This window comes from Protopterus annectens, chromosome 1.part0, assembly GCF_019279795.1.
Source record: "Protopterus annectens isolate FY-2018-M chromosome 1.part0, PAN1.0, whole genome shotgun sequence".
In the NCBI taxonomy this organism is placed as follows: Eukaryota; Metazoa; Chordata; order Ceratodontiformes; family Protopteridae; genus Protopterus; species Protopterus annectens.
Window position 1 is genome coordinate 522,599,747 of NC_056725.1, and position 26,375 is coordinate 522,626,121.

Here is a 26,375-nt window from a genome sequence, read left to right on the forward strand (position 1 = left end):
AAAGTGGGCCAAGATAAGAAATGCAAGGTAATAAAATAAAAATGAGACCCGGAGCTTTCCACCTTACCTTGTTAAAAGAGATGAATTTAAGGAACTGGTAATTAAAATTATTCCAGTGTTATTAGGAAAGACAGAAGTATTTTCAGAAGTTAATGGTAGCGAGTTAGATAAAAATGAAGGAGTTTAAAAATAGGTTGGAAATAAAAGAGAAAGGTGGTTAAGAAGTAATAGGAATCAGAGCAGCTGAGCAATGTTAAATTATTGCAGAATTAGGGGAATTTCGCAGAACAAGAAGAGATGCAAATGCAAACTGCTAATGCAGAGTACTAAAGAGAAAATGAGGGAATATCTGTATAATATGAATGAGTTTAGAAAGTTTGCTGTTAAGTAACTATTTTTGATTATGGCTCTTGAGCACAAAAACTTTAAGCACAATGGCTTAGGCAGCTGAAAGTAAAAAGGGCTGTTGCCATACTTAGGGAGCCTATAGCAAGAAAAATAACCAGATATCTTGTTAAGGTTTTAGGATATTTCAGAAAATTTATGAAAAAATTGCATAAGGCAGGGAAATATGGAAATCAAGAAAGAGGCCAAATGGAAATATTTATGGAAGGCTTAATTGTGTCAAGGTTAGAGGTAGATGAGGTTCAACAACTAGCTGTTAAGATAGGAAGAGATGCGATAAAAACAGCATTGTGTAGTCCATCTCCTGGAAAGTCTCCAGCATCTTATTCAAGTTTGAAGGGAAGAAAGTGATACAGCTCTGGAAGATTTTGTTTAACTGTATTTTAAAAGGAAGGGAAGCACCAGCATCTCTGAAAGTAATCTGTGGGGGATGTATTACCTAAGGACAGTAAAGACCCATCAGACCCAACTTTATATAGACCCATTTTCAACCATGATTATAAAGTGTTTTTCTATACTAGCTAAAAGAATGACAAAGATATTGTCAAAATTGATAGTTATGGATCGATGTAGTTTTGTGGGGTGGGGTGCAAATATTTGACAACATTAATAGAACAGTGATGATCCAGAGGGAAGCTGAATGTAAAAACATGCTGCTGTTGGTGGGTCTTCATGCAGAGAAAGAATTTGTCAGGGTAAGCAGGAATTTTATCAGTAGGGCACTGGAACCATTTGGATTCCCTGATACAATTGTGAGGATAATTAGGAGGCTATACAAAGGTTTGAAGGGAAAAATTAAAGCAGGAGTGTGCCTCTCTGGTAAGTTGTGTTTGAGCAGAGGAGCCAGACAGGAGTAGCTTCTATCACCTTTGTTGTTTGTTTTACTTTTAGAGCCATTGGCAAAGAAAATAAGGGACTAAAAAAATGCAAGGATGTAATCGGTATGGTAATCAAGAAAAGTTGACTTTATTTGCAGATGATATTATTTTATACATGGTAAATCCAAAAAAGGACATCAGCGTTGTGCAACATTTTGAGTGTTTCAGTTCTTTTGTAGGTACAAAATTAAGTTAAAACAAACACTATAATTCTAAATTATGTACTGACACCCAAAATGGTTCAGAATTCCCATATTTATGGGGACACAATAAGATGAAGTATTTGAGTATGGATTAAAAATGCTTCTTTTATGGCAGCTAAGGATATGTGGGAAGAGACCAAGTAAGATAATTCAATAACTGAGAACCTAGAAGCACTTGTTTATGGATACTAGGATACAAGCAGTGAAAATATTTTTAGTCCCTTTAGTTTTATGTACAGGTCAGGCATATTTTCATAAACCAGAGGAGAAGCTGTGGACAATAATTAATAAAATATTGAAGGAATTTGTATGGGAGGGGAAGAGGACAAGGGTTAAGTGAGAAGTTGATCCTGCCAGTAAAACAATATGGTTTTAGGATTACCTGATTTGAAGGGATATTTTAGAACTGCACAGTTAAGGCTGATATGCATAACCACAAGCAGTAGGTTAAAATTCAGAATAAAAAGGCATGATAGTGAAGTAGGGGGAAGTTCAAGAAATAGAATCTAATTTTGGATGTAGATCTTAAAGGAGGAAAATAACTATACAGAATGTTATATTCATTAAGCTAAAGAAAGTGGTTTAAGATCTAAGTGAACATGCAAATGGAGAAAGGGGTTTGACAGTATGAATGACTAACTAGAGGTACAGAAAATAGGCAAGAGGCTAGAATTTACAGGAGAAAACTGGCAAAGGAACCAATTGATTGGGAGCAAGTAACTATAGAGTGAAAGGTTACAGAGTGGGATGAGGTCAAGAAGAGATTTAGACTGCAGGCCACAGACTGCCTTCATTGCCAGGGATTGATGTCATAGTATAGGAAAAGAGAAGGGGATAGGGGAATCTTAAGTGAAAGACCTGCTCTGATGGAGTTTTTTAGTTGCTCTAGAACAGAGGCTGCTTTTAAAAATGCGCAATTAGGTGGTCTTCTTCTTTCAGCTTTTCCCGGTTAGGGGTCGCCATAGCGGATCACTTGTCAGCTCATAATTGGCAGCAGAGTTTTACGGTGTCAAGTTGCCAGCCCGGCACCCAACCTTCCACAGAAGGCGCACGCACTCATGCCTAGGGCCAATTTAGAGTGTCCAATCCACCTACAGCATGTCTTTCAGATGTGGGAGGAAATCGGAGCACTCTGAGGAAGCCCACGCAACCACAGAGAAGATATGCAGACTCCGGACAGAAGGCACCCCAGCTGAGAATCGAACCGGAGAACCTCTTGCTGTGAGGAGGCAGCGCTAACCGCTGCACCACCATGGCCACCCTAAAAATGGGCAATTAGTAGGGCATATAAAATACTGCAGGATGATTGTCAGAATGAATGAAAGGTTAGAAAAGACTATGAAGGGAGACTGGAAAATTTAGAAGAGAACAACAAGAGGATGTATGCATGGCTCACAAGTGTACAAAAAGTCTAGGTTTAGGATCTTTGCTGGAAGTGTTTGAATAGATATTTTTATACCCCAAGTAGCCTTCAAAGAATTTTTCCTCCGGTAGCTAATAAATGTTAAGAGGTGTGATGGAGAAGAAAGTTGTAAGTGGAAACATACGTTTTGGGAGTGTAAGAGCTGGCAGGTTTTGAATATTCCCCATAGAGTACAGTGTTAGAAATATTGGCTGAGCAAATGGCTGTAACTAAGGAAATATTTTTTGTTTAACTGGGACCTAACTTGTTTCGACATAGTAAGGCCTTAAGTTTAAATCTGTTTGTTGCCAAAAAAGCAGTTAATACAAAATGGAAATGAAAGTCTAAAACAAATGAATATTCTGAAAGAGAGAAAAGAACTGGAAGTGGGATCTTTAGAAAAGGGAAGAAGCAAATTACATAGAAAAAAATGGAAATTGTGGGAACAATATATGCTGAATAATGTTTAGGAGGAGGATTGAGGTTTAAGGAAAGGCCAGGAATTCAGCAATTTGTCTAATGTACTGATAGTTACGAATAAAGAAATGATGTGTTATATAATGTTAATGTGGTTTGTTTTCTTTCTTAATTTGTCTTAAGTGATAAAGGTGTGTTAAAAAATGCAGACTAATGTGTTATATAATGTTAGTGGTTTGTTTTCTGTTAATTTGTTTGTCGTAAGTGATAATTTATTGGTGTGTTTAAAAAGATGGAGAGTAGTAAAGAAAAACTAAGACACTGTTGTCTTCCTACTTATTAATGAGAGGAATTTAAGTAATGGAGAGTGGGAATTATTTGAGTGTTAGGGAAGATAATTTATTTATAAAGAATAGCTAATGAGTGGGATACAATGCAGAGTTTTGAACATTGTAGAAATGAGAGAGATATTGGAGAAACCTAATGGGAGTTATTTAGATGGGGTTGATAAAAGTATTTCAGAATAAGGGGAATCACACAAAACAAGATGAGCAATTGCAAGAATTTTAAAGGGAAAACAAGAAGTGCGCGTGTACTAAACTAACTTTACAGGTCAAGCAGACTACTATTTTGACTACCTTTTAAAGCTAGTCTTGATTAGATAGGCAGACATAAATTTACACCAATGTAGCTGTATACAACCTTGATTGATTTGTGAGGTAAGCATTAAGTGCTTGAAAAAAGAGGTATGAACTTAGTGTGCTTACTTGCATATGTCTAGGAATGTTATCCCTGTGATCACTTGTCTGGTATTATTCTTAAATTCCTATATGCATGAGTTTAAAAAGGTTGCTGTTGTATAAAAAAACATTTAGCACAACGACTTACCTTAGTGAACCTATGACAAGAAAAAAATAGACAAAATAACCAGATATGATATAGAGGTGTTGAGAGGTTTCAGAAATTTTATGAGCATTTGTACAAAGCAGAAGGGTGTGAAAATATTTATTTATGGAAGATTTAATTAAGCCAAAGTTGGTGGATGATTGGGCACAGCAGTTAACAGCAGAGATAAAAAGTTGAAATAAAAATGGTGATTGATTTATCACACAACAGGGGAGTCTTCAGGAATAGATGGTACTCTCATGGAACTCTCATGGTTGGTGGGGAAGAAAGTGATAGTTGCCAGCACCTTGAGAGAAAGTTGTGGTGGCTGTACTTCATATAGAGCCATTTCAGTTTTAAACTGTGATTATAAAGCATTTGTCTGTACTAGCTAAGAGAATGGCAAAGGTGTTGCCAAAATTGATTGATATGGTTCAGTGTGTTTTTTGTGGAGGGAAGGCAGATATTTGACAACTTTAAAAGAACAGTGATAATCCAGAGGGGAAGCTGAATTTAAGAAAATGTATCTGTTGTTGTTGGGCATTTCTGCAGAGAAAGCATTCAAGAGAGTCAAGTTGGGATTTTATGAGTAGAGAAATGGTAGCATCTGCATTTCCAGTTAGAGTAAAGCTGATTTTGAATAGAAGAACCAGGTAGGTGTCTATATATATATATATATATATATATATATATATATATAAAACGAAAATAAGTAGCTCTCAAATTCAAGGGTATTACTTGTGTAGTAATCAAAACAATTAGTTTTATTCTCAGATGAAATTATTTTGTACTTTATAAATGCAAAAAAGGCATTTCAGTGTTGTGGAACATTTTCAAGGGATAAAATAAATGAAGATAAAACAAAGGCTATAGAGTTAAACTATGTTGCCATATGTGAATTGATCCAGCAATGCCTATATTTTTTGGACGTGCTAAGGTGAGGGGTTTAGGTGTATGGATTAAAAGGATTCTGTTGGAAAAGTAGTACACAAAAGATGATTCAAAATTTGACAAACGGGAAGTTCTTGTTTATGGATAGCAAGATACAAACCATGAAAGTGTTTCTAGTCTCTAGTTTTATAAACAGGTAAGGAGTATGTTTATATTGGATCAAATGAAAATGTGTGGACCATAATTAATGAGTTGAAGGAATTTATTTGAGAAGGAAAGAGGGTAAGAGTTAAGTGGGATAAACTGATTTTCCCCATATAGGATAGTTTAGGATTACCTGATATAAATGGATACTTAGAGCTGTTTAGTTAAAGCTCATATACATACAAGCAGAAGGTTATAAATCAAGGTGGAAATTGGATAATAATAAAAACAAGAATGGAGTTTAAGTAGGAGAGAATACGTTTTTGGATGCAGATCCTTAAGGAAAATAACTGACAACCATGCAGAATATTATATTCATAAATTAGCGTAGAGTGTTCTAAGAGCTAAGCCAGCATGGGAATGGTGAAAGAAGATTTTACCAATAGGGAAGACTGCAAATTGGAGTATAGAAAATAGGCAAGAGAGGGTCAGAATTTACTGGATAAAATTAACAAAGGAACCGTAGTATTGAAAGCAAATAACTTGAGTGAGAAGGGAGTTCACCAGAGGTGTTGACTGCAGGTTAGAGATTGCCTTCCCAGGAACTAATTGAATAGGTAAAGAAAAAGTGTTAGGGGAGTGTACTGAGTAAAAGATCAGCTCTTTTTTGTAAAGTTTTCAGTCAAATCCAGAACAGAATTATCATGTGGAACATAAGCTGCTATTAAAAAAGGATAATTGGTAGGGCATTCAAAATATTGCAAGATAACTATAAGAATCAGTAAGTGGAGGTTAGAAAAGATTGGGAAGGGAGAGTGGAAAGACAATTTGCAAATATGGGAGGGCCTATGTATGGTTCCCACATATGCAGACGGTTGAGTATTGTAAATGAGATAAAAACTGGTGGTTTGAACTTTGGAAAAGGGAAGGAGCAGATTACATAGAAGTAAATGGCATTTCTGGGAGTTGTGCATGCAGAATAATCAGGAGGAATGAGATTTAAGGGCAGGTAGGAATCAAGTAGTTAACCTAATGATGTGAGCGTTAATTGTTAGAGAAAACATGCACACACAATGCATGACAATAATGAAAAATGTTACTATGGTTGTTTAAAGTGTAAGACTTTAATAAAAGTGTTAAAATTCTTTTTTCACTTCTTTTTTTCTCATGTTCTTATTAACTGCTGTCTGACCCCCTTTTATAATGTTAACTGCTGTCTGTGTCCCCCTTTTATAGTTTTGTTAACTGCTGTCTGACTTCCTTTTGTAGTATTATGTTTTTGATGACCTTGGTTAATCTGTTAGTTCAAAGGAATGTACTGATCCACTTTTTCTTTTTCAGATACGCTTTCTTGGAAGAAGATTGAACCAAAAGGGAAAGGTCCCTGTCCTCGTAGGAGGCAGTGCTGTTGTATGGTTGGAGACAAAATTATTCTTTTTGGTGGGACCAGGTTAGTTCTTTATTAATGAGTCCCATGTGCTGCCAAGGACTGTGTCATCCTGGAATGCTATTTTTACCAAAATATTTGTTTTTATGAGAGTTTTATTGTTAGCTTTCTGTTTACCAACAGTAAAGAAAAAAGTGGAAATAATTGTATACCCATTTTGGGGACTATAACAGTATTCTTTTCATCTGTGTAACAACAGTTAGTATCTATTAATGTCCTTTAGAGCACAGCATGCAGTAGTGAGCATTAAAGACTTGCCTAAAAATTAGTGCAAACTTGTCAAGGTTGTGTCTGGTTGAGTTTGGCTCATTGATGTTGCTGTCCTGTCAGTATTTTCCATAGGAAATCACCTTTCTAGGTGTGTGCAGGAAGTGATCCATTTGTTTTAAAAGGCTTGCTTTCTCGATATGTTGGTGTTAATTTGGAGTTTTGGTTTGTATAAGTTTGAGGGGGGTGAATGATTCCCCTTCACATGGGAGGTGTATGTGACTTGCCATTTGCAAAAAAAAAAAAAAAAAAAAAAAAAGCTTACATTTATTTATTTTTTTCTGGGTTCAGTTCCCAATCAGTCGTGTGTGGCCAGTTGGTTTATTGGTAAGTTGTAACTCAACAAGGCAAAGTGGAAGCAGACATTAAAAATCTGTTTCAGGTGTATTCATTTGCAGGAAAACATAAGACACATATATCTGAATGTATTTGACCACCTTCAGTAGTGAGCAACTGTTGGAATATTCTCCTTTTTAACAGCTAGAGTTTGACCTAATTCTTGAACTTCTTTCACCCCTTTAATTAGGGGCACCCATGCAGCCTAACTGTCATTTCCTCACTTGCTAAGTTAGAATGGTATACATGCCCATCCTCTACAGTACTTAGTTCTTTTATGACACTTAACGAAGTTTGGATCTCTGTTTTAACAATTATCATTGAAAAGTTCTCACTTTCTGTGCCTGACTGTTTCTGTAATCATGCAATCACAAGCCAGGAGTCATAATGGATATGCTCCAATTGCCAAGGGGAGATGCAAGCTGCTTCACTCTCGGTATGTGGAGGTGAAGGGGTGACCTTGGAGAGTGGCCCACTAATGGACTAAGTAAAGGGTCCCCTTCTCTTGATGTTCAGACTGGGTCAGTTGTATGGGAAGAAGAAAAGGTGTCCTGAAGCCATCCATCATTGCTTACAGACTGTCCTTGAGACTGCCTGTGATTCATATGAACCACCCACTCTGCCTTATTTGGCACGAGATTGAGCTGGCACCCACTGTCAGCTGATGGCAAGATAAATAGGAGAGGTAAGCATCACCAGTACTAACCAGTTCATACTGAATGAGTTAGTGCCCCCCCCCCCCCGGAACAGGTGTGCCTTTTTTTTTAAACAGGTTAAGGGATTCTACTCACTACCCCCTTTAGTCTAGAAAGACTTGTGAGCAGTACAGATTTGCGTTCTTTTTGCTTGGTATGCCCAAAGGAGATAGCATTACATGTTAGTTTGATTTGTGATGATGTTGAAGATGCTTGTACTTATAGGTGCAGAAGTGCCTCCTTTGAGGATATGGTTCAAGAGCCATCCCATGCCCTCCTTGGAGAATTTATGACGCATATGTATGTATATATACAGATATGGTTATTTGAACATAAGGTCACTGTGTATTACTTGTTGCACTCGACAGCATTACATTGCTCTAAAGAATGGGCAGCCTATACATCTTCACTCTAACTGCAGAGCAGATGTTTTCTAGAAGGGTGTCAATATGCAGGTAATGCCTACTGAAAAATAAGCTTCATGTTAAGATGTTAGAGAAAAAAAATGGTTAACATTTCTTTTTGCTCATTAAAAGTAAGAAAAAAAATGTGTGACTATTTTTCTGCTCATCTCTGTATGTGGTTCTGAGTGTGTATGTATATATAGACATTTCTTATACAACTTGTATTTTGGATGTGAAATAATTCATCTAACAAATATGGTACAGCGAGTTTGATGCATTGTGGAGAAAATATTTTACGGCAAATATTAAAAAAAAGATATAATAAATAAAATACAAAACATTTTAACAAATATCCCTTTCTTTAAACACAATAATGCCCTCCAGGTTGTGTTATTGGGAAAATAATACCCTTTCGGGGATGTAGAGGAATACCACTTGCAGCACTGGGCCTCAAAACACCCCTGGAATGATAATTCCCCAGTAACACACATCCTATCTGACATTATTGTTTATTTCATAAAACATATTACTCTATTTTTTTTAAATTCTGGGATGTTTCAATCAACAGTTCTGCATGTTCATTTTCTGCATTTCACATAGAAAGCTGAAATACCATTCGTTCAAAAGTGGCACACTTTTCACTCAAGCAATAATGCCTGACAAGGTATTTGTTATTGTGGAAATAATTCATATCCATGGGTGTTCAGAGGCCCGATGCCTCAGGGATTTGTTTTGTTTTCTACAACTGAATGCCTGCCCATGTAATTTTTCAGTTTATGAAGTTAGTAAAGGTGTTATAAAAAAAATTCTCAGGTCACCTGCATGTCTTTTGCATCAGTTGTTTTGTAGTCACTGTGCATGTCAACTGTTTACGTTGTTTGTAATGGTGTATGAATTTGTAATGCACTGTCTTTGTTCCTTGGGGAACATGAGAATTTCCTGACTAAATTCCAGGATGTAAAGAAAATCAATTAACTCATTAACACCTATGTGGTGTGTAATGTCACACCTTTAGCAGCCTACACACCTCTTGCTTTCCAGAGCATTTTCTGAAAAATAAACTTAAAAAGCATAAGAGAAAGTAATGTAAATATTTTGTGAACGATAAAAGCTGTACAATTAGCAATGTTATCAGTAAGAAGTAATCTTTAAAGTGATAATAATCAGTACATTCGTAGTCTTTTCCTTGGATTCTGTATTATAATGCACACAAGCCCCACAATATATTTTTTCTGAGCTTTCACAAACAAGTTTTCATATATTAAACTGTACAACCTGGACATATATTACTAGAACATTGTTTTCTTAACCAGACATAAGCTTTCACATGACAAGAGATGTCTGTAATTGCATGTTTTTGAGATATTTATAGGAATATGAAAATTTGTTTAATTGCACAATTAGCAGTACAAATAGTATTGGACATCTATCAATATGTGCAACTTGCATTGCATGTATTAGACAGTTTTCTTCAATATCTAAGGTTTCACCTAATGTCATGCAACAGTTTGTGAGTCACTTGTTTTTGAAGTATTAAGTACATATGTTACTTATGTTCATAGTTCTGAACAAACAACTAGTAATATTTCCTGAATAATGTGATACAAACCAGCATCTCCCGCATTGATGTTTCATATCATAGGTCTCGGTTATGAAAATATGAAAATAAATATGAATGTGACAAACAACTTATTTCTTCACTGTAGAACATCCTAGACTATCAATCTTAGTGTTGTTTTGTTAGTAACTCCTTGCCATTTCTAATATTGCCTATTACTATCTGGTGAAGCACTTTGTTAAAGAAGCAAGGCCTAAAATGTCCTAGATGCCATAAGGAGGTGTAGGTGTGAACTGGAAGTATACAAAAAAGGTGTTATAGTGTTGAGTAAGTTAAATGCAGTCCTTGTCTGGAATTCTAACCACCCAATCATTAGACTGACTACTGAACATCAAGTAAACATGCTGAAGTGTTACTCAGCCATGTTAACTAAAACTGCTTGGTACAAACCACACAAAATCTATGTAGGGGTGGCAGTATCTCAGGTAATATACTAATGTACCTAGGATCTTTTTGGTCTTCTAGCATGGTTATTCACCAATTAATTAATACAGGCTATGATACCATTATTGTTAACGTAAGAGTATGAATCAAATTAATTTATATGCAAATGAGTGTTCTAGATGTTAACAATGGTAACTATGATGCAATAAATGACATAATCAACAAAACAAGTGTATTTACTCTCAAACTGAAATACTGTGCTTAGTGACTCAAGCAAGTTTGTTCAGGATACTGTCAGAGAGTTCTCTGATATCTCATGGGTTAATGAAAATATATCTGTAAGATACACGTGTGTAGGTAAGTTGAACAAAAATACTTTGGTATAATCACAGCAGTAATATAAGATCTACATCAGAAAGTAGGAGTTGTTTTACAAAATAAAACTGGGCATAAAAGTAAGTCTGGGTTAAATAAAGTGGAGAAATTACTTCATTTTCATGTCTTCAAGATTTAAGTAGTAACTCAGTTTGGTCTCACGTTGAAAGAGGTGTCATGGCATTCTTTAATTACATTAGAAAAATGAAAGGGAAATTTGTGAATAAAGCATTTTGGCCTGATCCCCTAGCAAAATAATTTGAAAATATACTTGAAGAATTTTATTCTGACTTCATAGTAAGCAATGAAATGTACTGAGTACTATAAAGACAATAGGAGAGTTCTGTTGTGTACCCACAGACATAACTGCTGCCACAAGTTAAAGTTCCTTGGTATCGTGTAACTTACTTGGTGGTTTTCTACACAGAATCAAGGAAAACCTGAATTACTCCCTCTCCCAGTTGTTAATTAAAATGTTATTTGTGACCATGTCCCTATTATGAGGTAACAGACTGCGTTAGTACCAGTTAACAGATGCTTGTTGGGGCAGCTTATTTAAAATCCAAAGTCTTGACTCATCAGCCTGACCACTGCACTCTGTAAAATCATAGTAAAGCTTATTCAAATAATAAAGATGTCCTACTACTTAATGGATGTGGGACAGTATTTTTCTTATTGGTCTATTAACTGGTTAAGGTCACTAGTCCCAAGTTCATTTTCCGGTAGCAGCCTGGGCGCATTATCTTAAGAGTTGTTCAGATTCTCATTATGGGATTGTTAAGGGGGAGATATTATGTTTTGAATGTTGGGGCATTCTTTGAGCAGGTAGCAGTAACATTTTTTGGACTGACTGTGCATGTTGCTTATCTTGACCTTGCTGTGGCATTCAACAGTAGAGCATGTAAGGGAACAGTTGACAAATCAGTAGCTGAATTTCTGTTCATATGTCATTCAGTGGGCAAAACACTTTTTAAAAACATGTTGGGGGGGGGGGGGGATTAGCTGTCTGTCCTGACAGGAGTTTTACCAGTGGTATCACATTCTGCTGTGTTATAAGGCTGCTCCTTTTTGGCCTACTCTCTGATAAGAGTTAGAAATGGGCTGTGGGTAACCAAATATGCTGATTGCAAACTGGAAAACAGTTGCTTCAGTAAAGTATGCTGAAGAGATGCTCCAGAATTTACACCTGTTGCAGAAGTAATTTTCTTTACCTTTAATATTTTTAAATGTAGCATCATGAGACTTGACAAGAAGTACGCAAGTTATTATAACAAAGTGGATGGTCAAGTCATAATAAAGAGATGACATTAAAGGAGCTGTGGATAATGGTAAAAACAATAGTCTAAACATTTAGCAGTATTTGTCATCCAAAGTCAGAAAAGCATATTCTTTAGTTTTATGCTAAAGGGTTTGTCTAGTCACTCCAAGGAGATCAGTGCACCACTTTGTACATCAGTGAATCCAGCCTGTTGTTTTTTTTTTCTTCTTTTTTTTAACTTTTGAATAAGCCACCTTATGTAGCTTGAAAAAGTGCATTTTTTTTTACTAGAATAATCATAGTGCTTTAAAGCTTGAACTATTTAGGAAAGCTTTAACAAAAGGCATCTTATTCTGTTTATTGCACGTTACATAGAGGTGTCCTGTGCCAAGCATATAAGGCAATGTCTGATTCAGTTCTGTTTGAAAGTCTGTTTCTGGTGAACACACTTCTTGGGGGGAGCTAACACTAGATCAGAGAGCCTAATACTGAAAAATATTGATAAGCTTACTTTTAGGCGAAGTCTGTTATTAACTTAAGACATATCTCTCGCTCTCAGTATTTACATATATAGAATGTGTATGTTTATGTAAGTATGTGTGTAATTTTGTGTCATTTTATCTGAAACTCATCTTATTTGAACACAACTTATTTAAACACAACTTATCTAAACCAGCAAGTGCCCCTTCAACTCCACACCCCGTAACTTGTATATAACAACTCTGCAGTCAAACTACAGTGGAAGAAGTTGAAAAAAAAAACTCTGGAAGTCCACCCCACACTCACACAATACAGGACACTGCATTAAAACAAACTGCAATATTACCTATACATGTTTAAGAAAATTCATAGTATTGATCAGAAAATCATTTTATAAAGCACAAAGACATTTTTTGTTTTTGCGTTTTACTAGTTTAGGTAAAATAAGTTTAAATAAGTTGAGTTCTAGATGAAATAACATAAACTCGTACTTAAATCTTCATCCAGTATGGACTCATATTCACCCTTGGACCTATGTCCTGTATAATTTTGTCTGTAATAATGTTAAAATATGACCGGTCCTGGAAAAAAAAAATATTTTTAAGGTTTACTTAGGCAAACTGTATTGTCTTAGTGTTAAGTAACTTTCAGCTGTAGACTGTACTGTTAACATCTGTGAACATAACTTGCAGTGTGATGCTAAACTTTAACTCCTTTCTCATTTTAATTTCAGGGCAATCAAATTAATGGCCAAACTAATGCTTTCTTGAATATCTTGCCACCTTTAACTTCTGCTTTGTTGAGAATTTCAATTTAAATGCCTTGATTTTTGAATCTTACAAAGTATATGCTTTTTTATTCTTATGACCCATAATAAGAACTCCTCATTAAACTGAGTCTCTTGTAGTCTACAAGCATGTGTCTTGATCTTCCAGAGGTGATAAAAAATTAGCCCTCTTTGTGATATTTAGCCCATTAATATTTAAGAATTAAATGTACAAGTTCTTATTGTGCTGTCTATGATACACCAAGCAAGTAGTATTGCATTTGCCTGAATGCAGAGAACATCCCATAAAAGAACCCTGGACAACAGCAGTGAGACATACTATTAATTCAGAAGTGCTCATATAGTACAAGTTGTCAGTACAGCCTCAGCGTATAGCTGTAGCAAACATCTTCACATATCTATAAAAATAGAGTACTGAGTAAGCTTTTATTTATTTGTCAGGTGGGAAAGCCCAGCTGGGCAGAGCCCATTTTTAGCTATAGGTGGGGGAGAGAAGCCCCAGTACAGTGCATTTATATCAACATGCGAACTTCAGACAGTTCGCAGAAAAAAAGTTAACATTTCTCATGAAACAACAAACATAATTACAAGACCGGTATTCCAGCTGTAAAATCTTTCAGTAAATGGACCGAGGCTACAGAAGGGAAAACATTATTGTAAAGAAGTTTAGTGTTCTTACACTTCAGGAAAAAAAGGTTTTCAAAGAGTTCAAGATACATAATTAAGTTAAATTATGTAGGAGGGGAGATAGTGGTATTTTATAGGAGGACAGTGGTAATAGCATATGACTGAGAGGGCATGGTGGTATAGGATTAGTTTTATTTAGGATGCCTGTTCCAAATTGGTATAACTAGAAGATTTATGACTTGAGTGTACCAGATGTGTATGAGAGGGGTAGCGAGGTGAATGGGGCAGTTAGAAAAACAGCAAGATGAGAGATGTTTAAGAGGGTTGTCTGTGAAAAGGGATGTATTAATTCAAGTGCAGGAGGGGAAGTTGTTGGGGTGTAATGATTCAAGTTAGAGGAGGGCAAAATATTAGTGATAAGAAATAAGACGTTTGTGCTTCATTAGAGATCTAAACCTACTGATGAACATGAGTATGACCAAGATTGGGTAAGGTACTGTTTGAGCTGGAATTTATAGCTTGGGAATGTTTTAATCATTCTGACTTGTGTAGGGATGGTGACCCAGAGTCTGGAGATGTAACAGGAGTATAATGTGCCCCCCAGTGAATTATTTGCTTTAATAGTGCTTAGTAGAAATTTATCACTACAACGGAAGTTCCATGTGGGGGGGTGTAAGGCAATAGTATGTTTTTTAATGCAGAACATTGTTCAGGAAAATAGTTTGTATGTCATAACTAGCTGAGACTATATTATGTAGTTAAGCTCTAGCCAGTTTAGCTGCCTTATGGCTTGGTAGTGCTGACCTTGGTGTGCAGTGTTGGTAACAAATTTGTCTACTTTATTGTAACAGGAGGCTAGTTTGGATTTTAGTGTAGAGCTTAGAATTGTAAGGATAGGTGAAGCATATAAGAGGGCTGGAAGCAAATAGGATGAGGCTAGGCTTTTCTTGCTGGGTGTGTAAGGTACTGTTTTGTCTTGTAAAGGCAGCCAAGTTTCTGGTGTTTTTGTTTTTAATTGTTTGAAGCATATGTTGATCAAATTTAAGATGGTCATCACATGCCCAGTAATTTAGTTTGTGGTACTTCCTCAATGGTAGTATTTGCTGATGTAACCAAGAAAGATTGTTTTTGATGGACATGATGTTTTGAGATGAAGAGCATCAGTTTTGTTTTATTGGGATTAAGGAGTAGGATTGATTTTTTCAGCCAGGTTACTTTCGATTGAAGAGAAAGAAATTTGGATGATTTCTTGTCTGGATGTTGTGGGACTGTACATATTAAAGGCTAATCATTAGCGTATTGTACTGTATTTGCTTGGTGTATGGCAGTGTGAATCTTGTTTATAAAAAGTATTAAAGAGGAGTCCTAGTATAGAGCCCTGAGGGACACCTATGGTAACTGGAAGAGTGGTCCTGTTGCCATTTGACTGCTTCTTGCTTTCCAGATAGATAACTAAGGAGCTGTTTAAGGGAGGATTGAGAGAGGCCTATAGAAGAGAGTTCAGCGAGTAATTGTGTGATACAGTGTCAAAAGCTTTGGATAAGTCTAGAAACGCAGTTGATACAGGGTTACCATAAGTTCTTATGCTGGTTTATAGTGCTGGTGAAGTGAAGGGGGGGGGCATAGTTGTGCTGTGGTGGGGTCTGGAACCATGCTGAGAGCAGATTGTTGGAATTTGTGATGTACAAGTTAAGCATGAATACATGTTTAAAGTATTTTTGATAGGGGGAAAATTGCAATGGGCCTGTAATTACTAAACTCTATAGATGTGCCCCCTTTGTGTAAAGGTGTAATAATGGATTTTTTCCAGATGGAAGGAACATTTTTCAGATATAGATCTATTTATCAATATAAAGACAGGAGAAGCAATTGTAACTGCAGATATTTTTAAGCAGTCTGAGGGGAGAGTTGGTCAGCAACTAGGGTGATTGATTTCAGCTTAGGTAGGCGTTTTTTAATGGTGAATATAGGTACTAGGCTGAAGGTCAAATACCTGAGGATATTGAATAGAGGCTGCTGGTAATGAGAGGGTAGTGGAAGTATTAATGTTTGAGGGGACAATATGGTCTGTATAAACTAATTATTAAACTGTGTGGAAAGTGAATCCATTATTATTGTTAGATGTAGGATGGGTGTAGTAATTTGGCCTGGATGTAAAAGTTTGTTTATGAATTATAGAAGAGTGTTGGGTTGTTTTTGATGTTTATTTTGGAGGATGTTATAATACATTTGCTTGTCATGTTTTATTTGGTATTTTGTCCTATTCCTCAGTTACTTGAAAAGTTGAACTGTATTTTCTATACTGTTTTTGAGTTGTTCTTTCCAGGCTTTGTTATTCTGTGGCATTCATTTCTTAGTTTCTTTTAGCCATGGTGCAGGATTTGATTTGTCCCTTTTAGTACGTCCTGGGGCAAGATTACTGAGAATTTTTAGGAATATTTAATTTAAATGTATGGCAGCAGAGTCCAAGTACATAAATTTTAGTAATTTCCAGTTATTTTACCTTCAGGATTTGACTGTTTGCGTCTTTCGGCTTTTCCCGGTTAGGGGTCGCCACAGCGGAACTCCGGTCCGCTAATGATTGGTAGTTGATTTTTACGTGCCGAGTTACCAGCCCTGATGTACAACCTTCAGCGAAGGTACTCCCATTTACGCATGTCTCCACGCAGAAGATGCTCTAGCTGAGAATCGAAACGGACAGTGTCTTACTGTGAGGCGACAACGCTACCGCAGCACCACCACCGCGGGTACCTTAAGTTTGTCAAATTTTTTTAAGTTAAAAACTTGATTGTAAATCATTTGTTTCTCTTGGAATTTGTAACTTATTAAATCGTAAGTAGGTTGATGGTCACTTAGGCTGTCTAGAAGAATACCAGCTGCCCTAATTTTGTTGGATTTATTAGCAAGAGTCCAGTCTAAGGTTGATTGCCTAGCAGTACTTTTGTGGACTCTAGTAACTGATATAATTAACTGTGTAAAACCGTACAGGTTTATGGAATCAAATGGGATGTTGATGTTAAGTTGCCAATCTATATTTAGGTCTTCTAGTAGTATTGTTTCATGTTGTATATGGTGGAGTGTCCTGTAGAGGATATTTTCCACAGTGGTAATGTTTTTAGTTGGTGACGTGTGCACATAAATATATATATATATATATATATATATATATATATATATATATATATATATATATAGCTGCTAAACAAAGCAGTTTCCTATTATTGATTTTACATTTGTTGACTGGGAGTGTCCGACTGAGCTAAAGCCCTTTTTCAGCGGAGGCCCGCGGGAAAAGCTCAGTATAATACAAATAATTTACCAATAACAAGGCAATTTAAAAGCACACACAGTAATACATAATGCTTAAAAATCAAAAGGAGATTTTAGCAGTACTGTAATATAAATAAGATGTATATGCATAGGCAGTTACATAAAATGCATGAGGAGTTCGTTATTTAGACTAGATGTTGTGTAGTACATGATCTGATTTTTGAGATGTGATAGAAGTAGTTCTGCATTAAGCTATGGTATCTCATATGCATACGTGGTTGTGTTTAGGAAATTTTTGTAGAAGATTGGTATTGCCTGACCACTTATATTTTCTGTCAAGCCTAATTATACTGAAACCAGGTGGGGGTACTTTCATTGTCATGTCTTTTTTAGCCATGTTTCTGTAGCTATAATTATGTTGGGGGAATATGTGACAATACAAGCATGTATGTTCTGGATTTTATTGCATATGTTTCTAAGATTGATGTTTAAGAAGAGAAGACTGGAAATGGGGGATGGGAGAGGAAAATAATGGTTCATTTAATACTGTGGTATTAATGTGGGGGGTTGCTGTTGTATGGGACCAGGGTTTAAGTGAATGTCACCACTGATTTTTTGAGGGTGGAATATTTATGAAGAAAAGTATGTAGCCAAATATGTTTGTGCTGTAGTTTTACTGGAGTTTGTATGATAACACACTTAGATTTAGGATATCTGTAATTGAAAAAAATCCAAGGAGGTTTGCTGGTACAGAACCGGTGCTATGGTGATTGATAGCTTTGGTAACTCTTGGTGTAGTGAGTATGGGTATGTAGGACTGTTAATTATATTTATGTGGACAAGGATAGTTATGGTTACAGCAGTATAACTTCTAAAAAGACAAGCTGGGTAGCAGCACTTTAAGTAAATGAGTCAGATGCTAATTGTAGGCCAACTGTAACTGGGTTATATTGTGACTATTTTGATTCAGAGATAGGTTGGAAGAAGTGTGTTGTGGAGTGTGGATATTTTCAATGCAGAGTAGGAGGGGATGGCTGGGAATTGGGGGTAAAATAAGGGAGCAGCTGAGTGAGCCCGCGATTAGCAAGGGTTAATGGAGTGAGGCCCAAAAACTGAATCAACAATCAGTAAGCTTTAGCTATGGCAGAAGGTAAGGTTTATAGAGATAGCTAACTGTACGAGTTGAACAGTGTAAAACAGAAGCTGAGAGAGGTAAAGGAATTGCAGGGAGCAGTACATAAGCCCAGGAAGACAAAGTAGAGATTTATTTGTGTGACTAAGTATTTAGAGGGTTTAGATGCAAGATACTGTAGTAAATGTTGAGGGAGTAGTCTGAAAATGAAAGCTAAGCAGATAGTTTGTCCTGTTTTAGTGGGGGTGGGAGGATAACAAGCTATGTATTGGCAGTTATTTTGGACTAAACAAAAATTTATTTTATTTATTTTACATTTTTTGACCTGTCCTGTTGAACTGATTGCCCATTATTATGGGCTGTAGTATAGGTGGTGTTGGTGGTTCTACAGAGCCACGTCCTGTAGTACAGAGCATGCACCAGTACAACTACCTGCTCGGGTGAATGTGCAGGACAATCAGCTGTCCCAGTAGTCTGATTCTGCAAGCTGCAAGTCTTACCTTATATTAACTTTACTGAATTGCACATAAATGTCTACTTTGACTGCACAGACTCTGTTATTTCAAGGATGGAATTCAGGCTTGGGTGATGGTTACTGGGTAGTAATGTTTCCTATACAGCCCATGCAGTTTTAGCTGGGAGTGGTTTGATCAGTTGGTCGGTTTATAATTTGAGAAATTGAACAAACAGGTTGTAAATCGTTCTTACTAAAGGTAATAACTTGGCTGATAAGCAACCATCTTCTTTTCCACAAAAAATAGTTTAGATGTACTTCCTTCTTTTTCATAAATAAAACATTGACACAAGCTAGATATACCTATCTCACTTTCTTGTCACTAATCTGAGAAGCTTTTGTGTATATAGGGTGGATGGCAAATCTTATGAGCTGTTCATGTAAAAATAAAGTGAGATCCGAAAAGAACTTCCTCTTCAGAAGTTAGTTCATTTGCATAGAATTTATAATTGTCCACCTGATTAGCAGAGGTATTTAAATTTTTTCATGGAATTTGTTTTTCAAAAGTATTGCCTAGTATACCATATCCTTTCACAGTAACTAAATGGAGAACAGATGTCTAACAGCCTAGATATAAAAATTGTATAATACCAGTATTAGAACATGTAATGTATGTGTTGTCCTAGATAGAATAAAACTGTTACTAGGATTAAACTAGTATTTGATGAAGCAGTTTCACTATCCAGTTCTACCATCCTTTATGACTTGAATACCAATGCCAAATAAAGCAAATCAATCCCAGCACCATGACTGTCCAAGCAGACAAAACAATTGATAAAGGAACATGTCAAGGCTTAGAGAAACTAGAAGTTCTCTTCTGACTTGCGCCTAAACTTTGAGACTCAAGAACGTGACAAAAAATCACGCAATATAAGAAAAATTATACAGATTATCAAAACATTAAGCAATGTAATGCCAAAAAGTTTTGGTAGACCATAAACAAACTTTTGTATCCAGGTCATACCAGCCAGCCTTCTCCCTGTCTACAGTGACAGAGAATGTGTAGCTTCTAAATTCAATCAGCATTTTATAGACACAGTAACCTCCCTGTTGCAAAACTCTACCCCTGCAACAACCTCAAACCAACTGTCATCCGCTGTGCTGTCCTGTCTCTCAAACTTCAAACTTGATTCCCATGTAAGGGAAGTAGTCAAAAAAAAAAAAAAAAAAGCCACCAAAAACTGGGTGCACTGTGTCGAGCTAAATCCTAATGTGAAGTTGTTCAATTCTCACCGTTCATTCTTTACTGATGGGTTCAGAGCTGATCGATCTGCTCCGATATGGCCGTTTGCAAAGCTCGAGACCAAGCCCCTTATCCCATGATGCACTGCTGGAATTACCCCAGATCTAGTTTGCCGCGGCATGGATCTCACTGGTTCCAGTTTGCTCGAGCCAATATTCTTCAAAAACCCATTTTTCGCAAGTTATTTCTTTAAATTTTTTATATTATTCCATAGATTAGTCATAGTGTCATTTCTATAGTTTCTTATAAGCTCCCTTTCCCTTCATGTGCTATTTAAATAGCTTAACTTACTTAGGCTGTATTTAGGCTTGTGTGACTTTCTTTTCAGTGTTAAGCCTAAAGGGATTTTTCTTTGGATATGTCTGAAGATAAGGACAAACACCCAAAGTCTGGATTCAAGAAATGTCCAGACTGCGGGCAAAAAAATGTCTGTGACTGATGGGCATGTTCAATGCTTGTATTGCTTAGGTGCTGTACATTTGCAGGAGTCCTGCAGTATTTGCCACTCCTTTTCCTCGAGGGTATTATTGGAGAGGAAAAGGAAGCTTGTTGATAGAGGTTTGCTGAAGCATCCTTTTTCTGAAGCTTTGAGTGACCAGAATGGGGCCAGCAAGTCCTACAAGTCTTCAAAATCTTCAGGAGACTCCAAGACATCTAAAAAGTCTAACAAAGTGGAGGATTCTGGGACATCGGCTCCACAGCTCTTGGAGCTGAGTGTCTCTTCATTTCGGAGCCGGCCCACAGTTCTGGAGCTGGTATCTGAGAGACCTGCATCTCCACTCCTCCAATCAGCACCATTGGTGCACTCCTCTAGGTCTTCTATCAGCCTCTTGGATTTGGATATGGACCGATTGGTGCAGAAGCACTTATGGGCACCAGTCCTTGCTAAATTGTTGTCTGCCCCGACCCTAGCTTCGGAACCGAAGGCCACCACCCTGGATTTGACTGCTCCTTCTCCGAGCCGTACTGAACTTTTGGAGCCAGAGGGGGCCGACCTGCTGATCATGGAGCCTTTGGTGTCCTCTGTTCCATACACTCTGACATCTTCGGCGCCGACTGTGGACTCTAGGAGCCAACACTCTCCTGTCTGGTCCGGAGAGGATAGTCGCATGGACTTGGTGCCGACTCTTCCTCTTGGGGCCTCTGCTCAGATGAGCTCGGCTCCTACCTCCGGCCCGGAGCCCATGGCCTCGGTGAGGGAGGGGCTGTGGCAGTTCCTTCAGGTCCGTCGACTCCTTCTCATCGGAGCCATGATGCCTTCGAAGCCATGAGGAGAGCCTTGTCCCCAAAGACATCCTTGCCACCAGGTCTGGCCTCTTCTTCCCCGAAAGTGCCTGTGTCCGCTTCTGCCTCCATCATACAGACTGAGCGTAGAGCCCCACAGGGTGCCCCATGCTCTTCCGAGACCTCCCCAAAGGCTCCTACTGAGGAGGTTCCCAGGAAGAGATTGTGCAAGAGGAGACACTTGGACTCCCCTCAGGAGTCTTTGACATCTGACACTGACTTGGATGAGTCAGAAGGGTCCCCATGATCCCCCTCTCAGGATATCTCTTTTGCAGAGATGCTCGAGATCCTTAGGCAGAGGGGTGGTTGGCAGTCCAAAAGCCCTACTGAGGATGAGTCAGTTCTCCTGAAGGCTTTGGGTCTCAACCTTCCACCTCTTGGGTGTCTCCGCCCTTCGATGAGCTCATGCAGCTGATCTCTCAGAGGGCGTGGGAGTCACCAGAGTCCATGGAACCTGTCCCTCGGATGCCTAATTTATTTCTGCCCCCGTAGATAAATCCTTTTTGTCCAAAGGAGTCCCTGTTGATGCCATGATGGTGGCAGCCACCAAAAAGGAAATGTCTGAGACTTCCTCTCTATCCGTCCTCCTAACAAAGAGTCCAGGATCATGGATTGATATGGGAAATGCATGTTTAGTTCAACGATTTTTACACTCCGATCCCTGAACTATTTGACCCATTTCACCATATTGCAAAGAGATTTCCTTAAGGAGCTGGGAGATGCTCTTCAGGGTACTGTAGCTGCAGAGGCTTCCAACAAAGTTGCCACCCAGCTTGCTACCCTCAATTCCATTGTGAACTCGTCCATGCGTCTCATATCATATACAGCTGATGGGATGAGTAGGGCAGAGCGGGTACAGGAATTGCTCTCAGGAGACATTCCTGGATGTGCTTGTGTTCCTTCGTGGAGCCCTTTAAGTCTTCATTCATGAACACTCCCTTTGATGGCTCATCTCTCTTTGGGCCTAAAGTGAATGAAACGTTGACCAGGTGGGAACAGGAGGGAAAGACAGTCTGCTATCGGAGTCTGTTTTTCCACCCCTACTCTGTGTTACCCCAAAGGGGAGGAAAGATGTAGGTCCGAAAAGCCCAAGGAGCCTTTCAGGACACACGTGGTGAACCCCCCCCCCCACAGGCAGAGGAGGGAGTAATAATGGAAGATGCTGCCCTCGCGGCAGAGGAGGTCTGCAACACCAGGGTGACAGAGATCACTTCTCTGGTCAACCCTACCAGCGCTCCTGAAAGGAGACCCTACTCTCCTGCTCTGGAGGCAGTCAGGGGTCGCTTATCATTGCACCCAGGTGCCTGGTGAGATTTAACAAATGACTGCTGGGTACAAAGTATTATTTCCAGGGGGCATTTCATGCCGTTCTCCACTCCACCTGCAAGGAGAATCCTAGATGTTCCACCCAATTACAGGGAACAAACAACTTTAGAGGTCCACAAGTTGCTAGAAAAGAGAGTCATCCAGCCAGTCCCAGCAGACCAAACATGATCCGGAACTTACTCAAGATTCTTTTTGGTTCCAAAGAAAACAGGGGACTGGAGACCCATTTTGGACCTCAGCAGACTCAACCAATTTGTGAAGAAAGAGAAGTTCCGGATGGTCACGCTACAGTCTATACTTCCCTTTTTAGGGAAAGACAATTGGATGTGCTCGATAGAGCTCAAGGGTGCATACTACCACACAAAAATGGCCAGGCCATTCAGAGATCACCTGCGTTTCCGACTGGGAGCCAATCATTATCAAGTTTGAGCCCTGCCCTTTGGTCTCACTACAGCCCTCAGAGTGTTCACCAAATGCATGGCAGTGGTTACGGCTCACCTGAGGTGTCTAGGATTCCAAGTGTTTCCGTACCTAGATGATTGGCTCCTCACCGCTATCACCAGGCATCAACTGATTCAGGCAAGAGAATACACTCTGACACTCTGCAATCACTTAGGCATTACAGTCAACTCAGAAACATCTGCCTTGTCACCATCGCAGCAGATCGTTTTTATTGGGGCAGAGTTAGACACTTCAGCCACCACTCTACGACTACCAATAGAGAGAGAGTCTTTCTCCTTTGCCAGCATGTCATCTCATTGATATCGAAAGACAGAGCTCCAGCCACAGAAGTGCTAAAGTTTTGGGTTTGATGGCTGCAGCGATCTTGGCCATACCGTTAGCAAGGATGCATATGCAGATTCTTCACTGGCTGCTGTTCACTCAGTGGTCTTATCAGGAACTCTCAATGAATCACACTATTTTAATTACGAACATGTGCAAGAGAGACCTTCGGTGGTGGTTGATGTCTCTTCATGTTACTATAGGATGCCCCCTCCAGTAGCCACTGTGACCATGGACGCTTTCCTGATAGGGTGTGGGTGGGCATTTTCAGGAAAGACTGCCCAAGGCACATGGACGGATCAAGAGTCACATCTGCATATCAATGTTATGGAGATGAGAGCAGTACTTTTGGCATTGCAGTACTTCCAGGAGACTCTTCCCCTAGGAACAATTGCAGTTTAGACAATATGTCCGTAGTCTGGTATTTGAACAAGCAGGGGGGGAACCAGATCTTACCCCGAGAAGCTCTCAGAGTTTATCAGTGGGCTGTATCCTCCCAACGTTTTCTGTTGGCAATGCACATCCCAGGGAGATCCAACGTGATAGCAGACAAAGTGAGCAGGGCAATCTTGTTGCCACATGAGTGGTCCCTCAAGAAAGAGATTGCAGACAGGATTTTCCGCAAATGGGGCCAGCCTTGCTGCAGTCTTTTTGCCAGTCACATCAACACAAAATGCAGAAGCTACTTTGCCCTGATTCCCCCTCTGGGAGAACCTGCAAGAGACTCACTCGTACATGATTGGCCCCCGGACCTCCTCTATGCATTCCCTCCAATCCCATTAATACACAGACTTCTACAAAAAGCAAAGTCGCTGGGAAGGACCATCATTCTCATAGCCCCTCATTGGCCTTAGCAGATTTGGTTCCCATTTCTTCATCGTCATCTCTTGGAGGATCCATGGATTCTGGACCCAGTTCCGGACCTTCTGACATATTCATCAGGGGACCTCCATCCTTCCTTGCAGTCACTGAAGCTAATAGCTTGGCTGTTCCAGTTCCCCTCATAGCCAGGCTTCATAACTTTTCCAATGAGACAAAACATATTTTTTTTCTCTTCCCATAAGCTGTCCACCAGAAGATTATACCTTAGTAAGTGGAAGAGATTTTCCATATGGGCCACTAAGCAGAACATTGATCCTTATCAAGCACCCTTGATGTCCATCTTGGAATTCTTGACTATGATCTTTAATGGAGCGGCAGCCGTAACAGTTGGATTCCAGTTGGCTGCTATATCTAACTTTCATCTCTGAGCTGACAGGCTGAACATAATGTCTCACAAGTTGTCCAAGGCCTTTCTCAAAGGAACCTTTCACATGAGGCCTCCAGTGAAAACTCCTTACTCTCCCTGGAATCTAAATTTTATGCTGTCTCGTATAATTCTTCCCCCGTTTGAACCAGCTTCATCTTGTGATCTCAAATTTTTATCGTGTAAAACCATATTTCTGGTAGCTATTACTTCTGCCCACAGAGTGTCAGAACTTCAAGCTTTATCTATCAGCCTGCCTTATTTGATTTTTCATGCTGATAAGAGTTTCTTAGGACAAACCTCTCCTTTTTGCCCAAAGTTTGTTCGGAATCTAATATCAACCAAGTCTTTGAGTTACCAGACTTCTTCCCTAACCATTCCAATAAATTAGAGTATATTCTGCACAAGCTTGACATTCACAGACAGCTCAGATATTATTTGGACAGAACAAAAGATATTAGAAAATCAGACCAGCTCTTTGTGTTTTTCTCTGAAGCCAGAAAAGGTAGACCAGTGGCTAAAACGACGTTTTCTAAATGGCTATCTGATTGCATCACTTTTGTTTATTCAGCTGCTAATATGCCCTTACTACACAAGATTAAAGCTCACTCTACCAGAGCAGTTTCTACATCTTCTGCATTCCAAGCCAAATTGCCCCTTGATAACATTTGTGCTGCAGCCACTTGGTCAAAACCTCATACCTTTAACACTCATTACAAAGTTGATGAGGCCTCCAGGGGACAGGGCTTCCTTTGGGTCTACGGTCCTGAAGAATGTACTCCCGTGAGCCACCCAAGATTGAGGGTGCTAGGGATGCTACCCATCAGTAAAGAATGAACGGTGAGATTGAGCAACTTCACATTAAGATGTTATGTACTCACCATAACGTTCCATGTGAGTTCTTTCTCGCCTTCATTTTTACGTCCCTCACTCTTTCCCCCACCTGGCTGATAGTTTACCTAGAGGCTGGTCTCATCCTGATTGCTCAATTCATTTTCCTCTCTGTGGGAGGGTAGTTCACTTGTATGTATAAAGTACATGCAGCAAACAAGATCTGAGGTAATTCCAGTAGTGCATCATGGGATAAGAGGCTTGGTCTCGAGCTACTAGTAAACCTTGAGCTTTGCAAATGGCCGTATCAGAGCCGATGGATCGGCTCCGAACCCATCAGTAAAGAATGAAGGCGAGATGGAACAACTCACATGGAACGTTATGGTGAGTACATAACTTCTTCTTTTAACTCCTGCATCAAGAAAAGACTTGGCCTCTTTTTCCTACTGTTCTCCAATACTTAATAGACAGTCCTCTTCTAGATCAGAACTACAGTAAAATAAAATTTTCCACTAATATGCAGAATAAATCCTGCCACTGTCTGGCCCTAAAACAACTCTGTTGGGTTCTAGCTGTCTCAGTACCTGAATTTCTCCCAGGTTGCATTTGCACATAAACTTCTCAACAAGAGCAGTGAATGCCAGCCCTGTAAAATGTACTCCAGCTGTGCACTTCAAACAGGCCTTTGCTTTCTACAGGTCAAGCTGTACTGCAGATTACCAAATCACAGAATTCAGCTGGAGGCTCCCTGTACTACTTATGTCTGCAAAATATGGCGCTGTCTGCCTCTTAACTCTCAAGCAGATAAGCACCTTGTAGCATTAAGACATGTTAAACAATTTC

The 26,375-nt window shown here is 38.8% G+C and overlaps 1 protein-coding gene across 1 annotated transcript in view; it reads left to right on the forward strand.

Moving 5' to 3' along the window:
• The window catches only part of KLHDC3 (kelch domain containing 3), a 1,708,415-nt gene that overhangs the window by 1,135,397 nt on the left and 546,643 nt on the right, over positions 1 to 26,375 (forward strand). Inside the window, exon 10 of the mRNA XM_044061135.1 lies at positions 6,567 to 6,675. Coding sequence (XP_043917070.1) covers positions 6,567 to 6,675 — 109 coding nt within the window. The remainder of the gene's footprint in view (positions 1 to 6,566; positions 6,676 to 26,375) is intronic.